The sequence below is a fragment of the Pteropus medius genome, unplaced genomic scaffold (assembly GCF_902729225.1).
Source record: "Pteropus medius unplaced genomic scaffold, Ma_sr-lr_union100, whole genome shotgun sequence".
NCBI lineage: Eukaryota > Metazoa > Chordata > Mammalia > Chiroptera > Pteropodidae > Pteropus > Pteropus medius.
This window is the reverse complement of record NW_024354911.1, coordinates 4,571,472-4,578,164: the sequence shown is the minus strand read 5'-3', so window position 1 is coordinate 4,578,164 and position 6,693 is coordinate 4,571,472. Positions and strand designations below refer to the sequence as shown.

Sequence of the window (6,693 nt, the reverse complement as noted above, 5' to 3'; positions counted from 1 at the left end):
GTTTTCAACTGCCCTGTGTCATTAAATAGGTTCTTCTATCCCTGTGTTTCCTGAAGCTGATGGTTAATTCTAGATGCTTGAATTTACACTGAGTTTGATGGGGTGGGGTGTGGGAAGGACACAGAACACTTAGCTGTTAGAACTGTATACTTACTTTTGCAGTGTGTCAGAAGTTACATGTCTGATTGCCTCTTTGTTGTTTTATACTTTAAAAAACACTGATGCTTCTTGCTTGTATTACAGCTTTTTGCAGACTGTTATATCTAATAGAAATTTCTGTAATGATGGAAATGTGCTTTATCACCACTGTCCAGTTTGGTAGCTACTCGCCACATGTGACTTTTGAGCACTGAGGAACTGAATTTTTAATTTTAGTTTAAATAGCCACATGTTTCTCATAGCTGCTGTATTGGAAAATACAGCTATAGGATATTCAAAGCAGTATTAAATAACAAAGCTAGCAAAAGATGTCTGTTTTTTCCTGATTTTAGCCAAATTCCTATACTGCTTCATCAGTAAATTTGATAACAGCTTTTATGTATATATAATTAATGTGATATTAATTTTTCTTAATGGGACAGAGATCTAGGGCAGCCCTGCAGAGGTACCTGTTCTACTGTAATCGCTATATGAACCACATGCAGAGTCTACGCTTTGAGCACAAACTGTATGCTCAGGTGAAACAGAAAATGGAGGAGATGCAACAGCACAACATGTCCTGGATTGAGGTGCAGTTCCTGAAGAAAGCAGTTGATGTCCTCTGCCAGTGTCGTGCCACACTCATGTACACTTATGTCTTCGCTTTCTACCTCAAAAAGAATAACCAGTCCATTATCTTTGAGGTAGGAATAATTATCGAGTGGGAGAAAAACTCCACCTTTTGTCATAGGACTACTTGGTCTTTCATAAATAAGATATATAGAGTTTTAAAGGTTCCAATCTGCTCAGAAAATGTGGATTAAAAGTGTAGTATTAGAAAGATATGAGATTTAGATATTTCCTAAACTACATTCAAACATGTTGTTATAGCCAGCTAGCGATTAAATATGCAGGCTGTGCAGTCAGCACTGAATTTGAATCTTGACTTCATCACTTTTTTTTAGGATGTTATGAGGTTTAAGTGAAACAGTTCGTGTATATTGTTTATATAGCACCTGGCACATCGTAGTTCTCAATAAAAGCCTTTATTCAGGTAAAACTAATACATGGCATTAGGAGTTTATAGTTACCTTTGGTGGAGAAGTAATAACTAAAGGGGGCTTTTAGCAGTAAAGGTTTTTCAAGTAGAGATGTTCATTTAAAATAGATGCACGAAACATTGATGTCGATAGATAACACTGACTAGCAGATGGGAATTTAGATGGGTAAATGTACGGAACTAGCCAAAGTAATAAAAGATAACAAAATTTTAATCTTTCATACAGTGTTCTCTTATAGGAAGTGAGTGCAGCCAGATATAAGCAAGAATGGGTTTCTGTTTTTTACTCATTTTCCTTTTGGTTTTAGCAAATAGCAGTTCTCAGAACTAGAAGATTGCTGAAGACTTTTTATGTCCTTTCAAATTGTCCTTGATGTTTTTCCAGAGGTTAATGGGTAAATCTTTAGTTCTTTTAACATTTAACAAATTGTCCTGGAAAAGAGAGAACAAGTTGTTAGAGGCAAAAGCAGAGTGGAGCTTTACAGGTGCAGTTAAAACCCCCTGGGAAAATTATGGAATCAGTGTTGAGAGTAGTCTGTAGACAAGGAAGCAGCTAAGATGTTGTATCTTTTAGCTTTCTTTTGAAGCCAGTATTTACTATGTATTCGTTCTTCATTTACAGAATAACCAAGCAGATCTAGAGAATGCCACAGAGGTGCTTTCGGGCTACCTCGAACGAGATATTTCACAAGATTCTCTACAGGACATAAAGCAGAAAGTACAAGATAAGTACAGGTGAGACTTCTTAAAAACAACTTTTGAGCAAAAGTTTCTGCCATTGGTGGTCTGTTATGCCTTAGTGGGCATAACAGGTGATAGTGAAACTTGAATTTAACATTTCCAATAACTGAGCTGCTGCCATGTTTCTCAGAGTTTACTTCTGTCCTTTGGACAATAAATTGCAGATAGTGGTGCTAGTTAAGTATAGCAGAGGAAATCAGCCGTGTGGCCTGCCAGCTGATTTCATTTCTTCCTTTTAGCTTTTTCTACTTAGTTGCTGCCCTGCAAGGAAGAGCCTAAAACAGGTGAATGGCCATTACGATGAGGGGTGCGATTAGGATCCTGGTCATAGCCTGGGAATCCTGGGGGTCATGGCTGTTGACAATTGAGCTACCCAGTCTTTCTTTAAAATTTTTATTGGATTTTTTTTTTTCTAAGGAGATACTTACTTTATCCCAGGGGGTAGATAGTACTGAAGATATGTTACCTCTTAAGCTAAAAATGCAAAATATTTGCTTTCTCAACATGGAGGTCTTTCCCCTAAAGTTGTTTCCTGGCAGATACTTATATCTTTTTAATAGTAGTAGAAACTTTTGGGAATTTGGAAGACTTGGAGATTTAGTCCTAAGTAATATTTTTACTTCCCTCAGCCAACTATAGCTACTACGTTGTGTTAAGATGTGAGTAAATAACCCTTGAAATTACTTCTTGAAACTTTGCTCATCTGTAGAATGGCAAGATTGAATCAGATGATTTCTAAGGCTCTTAGGAATTTCTGACATTTTATTGTTCTAAAATTAGTACCGCAAAGTGGGAATTATGACTTTTGAAAAATACCTTTTTAAAATTAGAAATAGTTTGTTGTGTCTTTATATTAAGACCTGAAAATGTGCTATTAAAAATAAGTCCTTAATTCCAAGTCTGGATAAAATGTAGGAGTACCTTTAAAAAAATAAATAAATTCCTCTTTTTTTATTAGTGGAGGCTAACACCTTTTTTTCTCTTTAATTACAGATACTGTGAGAGTCGACGAAGGGTTTTGTTACAGCATGTGCATGAAGGCTATGAAAAAGATCTGTGGGAGTACATTGAGGACTGAGAATGGCCCTGCATAAAATGAACTCTGAAAACTTTACCATCTAGAGTGCTCATGCAATTAAAACAAACAAAACAAAACAAACACAAACAAGGAGGCATGAAGCCTATTCTGACACTGCTGGTCTGTAGTACCAGAATTCTGTTTTGTTAACGGAAAGTTTAAGTAAATTATATTGTAATAAAAAAAGGTAGATAAACCATTGTACAACAGTATTCTAGGCCGCCAACAAAAGTGTGACAGACACACTAAAAGCCCTCCAACTTTAACTTGTAACGTAGCTTCATTCTCAAAGCTGACTCCTTTTTTTTCTTTTTCTTTTTCCCAAGTGTAGTACAGTTAAAATTTAAAACTGGTCCTTGACAACTGCTTTTCATGTCCAAACTAGCCATTTTGTTGTACTTTGGTAGAGGACCTCTTCCCCTTCCTCACCTACATATACAGATACACCCACACACACAGACTGACTCTCTTTCTCTCATACCCCAAGGTCATGAGTGATTGATAATTAGTTCCTTGTAAAGAAAATTCTTGGGGCGGGGAAGGGGATAGGCAGCAAGAGGAATTCAACAACAAAAAAACAAAAAACAAACAAAAAAAAACAACTTTGTATATGACTTTTAAAACAAGAGGACAACACAGTATTTTTCAAAATTGTATATAGCGCATATGCATGGACAAAGCAAGCGTGGCACGTGTTTGCATAATGTTTAATTACAAAAAAAATATTTATTCTTTAAAAATCTTCAAGATTATGTCTATTTGCTGTGCATTTTCTTTCAGTTTTATCTTTCCAGGGTTGAGGGTTGGGATAAAAAAGGTGTCTGTTTAGCACCTCTGGAATACATATCTAGAGCTCTTTGATTTCCCTTTCCTGAGATTACTGTGCCCTTTCTGGTTTTCATATGTCTGTTGCTGGCCTTGGGCCTCATGCTTTGAATTCCCAGTGCTTTATCAGGGCCAGGGAGGTCAAGCACTGACTAAATGCTCTGGCCTGGTAAGGGCTGCAACAAGAGCTTTGTTGCTGCAGTTCAAGAATGACCCAGTCCCCAACCTCATTTCCCTTTGTGGCCTCATGCATCTACTTACACCTTCGTTTGCCCATGTCACACACACAGGCGAAGGCTTCCTAGGCTCCCTATCACATCCAGAGGAAACATTTCAAATTTTTTCTTTAATTGCTGCTTTGAGCCTTTTAAGATTTTAGTTATGGCTCTTCTCTCACCCCTTCTTTACATTAGGGTGTCAAATAGAATGTTTTTGCTTTAAATATAAATATAAATAAATAGCCATTCACTTAGTTTCAGATTGTGAATTTAAAATGGCAGATACTGAAATTGCTTGTATGTGTTGCTGTGGGTTCCAGTTTGAAGGCAAGCACCCTTAGAACATGATATTTCCATCTAGCACATTTAAACAGAAATCACTGACTTTCTTTTTTATTGTCAGCAGATAAGAGAATTAATAATGCATTTTAGCTGTGATGTCCATTTTTATGAGATTTCTACTAAGAGCTATGTTAAAAGTAAAGGATGGTGGTGGTTTTATTAACTATATACCTGTTTAGGCCATTCTGCCTGTGATATTTTTCAACAGGTCAGCATCCCTAAATTTTCAGTTTTATACAGGAGTGCAGAGTGAACTAGGCAACTATATTAAGAGGTCTTAATCTTAAATACCAGTTTGGGCTGAGGACCTCTTTGTCTTCCTTTAAATGTCTTGCGCCTAGGGAGTGTTTACCATTTGTGAGGCAGCTTTGTCTGCCCTTGCATTGTACATCTTATTACTCCATTGGGAAGTAGGTTCACTTTCCTCTGGCCTTTTGCCTAAGTTAGGCTTTGCTGAATCAACCCTACTTTTCCTTTTAGAAAAGGTTGTTACATGAGATGTACTTGCAACTGTTCTTTTCCCATCAGAAATCAGTGAATGTTTGCTGAGTATATTATGCTGCTTCCTTAAACCACTTGTCGCTTTAGGATCAACTTTACCTGTACCTTTTATTCTCTCTCCCTTGTCACCTCAGGTGCAGATCTGAACTTGGTATCTGCTGCTTCTATTTCTATTCTCTTTCCCCCATCATCCATTAGACTTTATTTTAAATGAGTGCATCAATCTTAAAAGGCATTTATCAAAACTAAGGAGGTTTTTTTTTTTTTTTTTTTTTTAAGAAAGTTTGAGTAAGTTCCTTTCCCTGGTAACTTTGAAAAGCAGCCAGAGTTGCTATCTAGATATATGTGGCTCCCTTAAAATGTTTTGTGTATGTGTGGTGTTTTTTAAAAAATCTTAACCAATTAACTGCAGTATCTAAGTTTGAGTGTCATAAATCCTCTTTACACATTTCCCTTGCAACAAGTATCCAAAAACTGTGTGCACTTCGTAATATCAGCCCCTACCCGTGGAAGAAGAGTACTTTTTAGACATGCTTTCTAGATTCAGTGTTGGCATATTACCTGAGGGTATTGCAGTTGTGGGTGCATTCCCTAATTTGTATGGATCAAGGTGAACTGGCCTTTTCTACTTCCAAGCTTTTAACAACTATCTCCATATTTGACAGATTTCCCTGAGTTAATTGCTTTCATTATTAGTAGCTTCAGTGACCCCAGCTGGGATAGGCAAGCCATATTGTAAGACAGCTTCCCCATTTCACTTACTTAAGTCTATCAAGAGGGCTCTATTCAGGGTAAGCACCAGGGTCTCCCTGTCTTGAGGGCAGTTACATTGTCTTTTGAAAAGTGCATGCTTCATTTGAATAATTCATTGAGCAATAGATGGACTTTTAAATTATTTACAATAAAATTTTGATCCAAAGCTCAGGACACAAACCACAGTGGTAAAATTGAGTAGCATATAATATCATCAGACTAAATTCTGTGTAATTTGCTGTGACCCAGATTGTATGTGTTTTATGTGTGTTTAAATAAATATATTAAATACACATGTGTATACATACACACATATATATAACAGATCCAAGATTGACAGACTTGATTTGAAATGGTTGAATCTGCAGTGTATAATGTGATTCGGCCATGATTAGGAACTGAAATTTAGTACAAGAGAGAAAAGGACTTGATGTAACTAATTCTTTTAGCTGCAAATCCCGGTATAGAGCACTTGGGGGATGGGAGGGGGCGGGTTGGTGAGACAATCAGATTGGTAAAATTGATTAAATGCTCCTAACCCTGTAATTTTGTGCATAGAGCACCCTCTGCTGTGGAAATAACTGTTCTTAGATTTTCATTGTAACTGGACTGTTCAGGTTGCCCAGAGGGAAAGAACATTCCTAATTCTAATAAAATAAACTTTTATTTTGTTATTCCATTAGTTACTTATGTTTATTTTTATAGTAAAAAAAAAAAAAGACATACCGGTGGCCTAACAGTCACCTTAATTATGTGCCTTACTCACTTCCTACTTTATATGTCAAGATTTTGTTCAGTTTCTTTGCAGAGAACTGTGAATGAGACTATCCCCAACAATTAACTTGGTTAATGAAGCCTTTAGAGCATTTTCTGAAAGTTTTTCGATTTCTGTGTCTTGAATTTTGAATTTAGATTGCTCTTTATGTTGTAAGTGATGTGTGTTAGATACTTAGTAGATCTTTGTCAATTTCTTAAAGATAAAATATTTTAGAAGTCATTCTCAACCTCAAAACTTACATTACTTCCATTTAGCTTAC

General features: G+C 36.4%; 1 protein-coding gene across 1 annotated transcript; it reads left to right on the top strand.

Moving 5' to 3' along the window:
• The first annotated feature begins 553 nt into the window (after positions 1 to 553).
• LOC120597776 (E3 ubiquitin-protein ligase ARIH1-like) lies at positions 554 to 6,335 on the top strand. The gene is made up of 3 exons (XM_039856391.1): positions 554 to 842; positions 1,821 to 1,933; positions 2,933 to 6,335. The coding sequence occupies exons 1-3, from the start codon at positions 573 to 575 to the stop codon at positions 3,015 to 3,017; spliced, it is 468 nt and encodes a 155-aa protein (XP_039712325.1). The 5' UTR covers positions 554 to 572; the 3' UTR covers positions 3,018 to 6,335.
• The last annotated feature ends 358 nt before the right edge of the window (positions 6,336 to 6,693 follow it).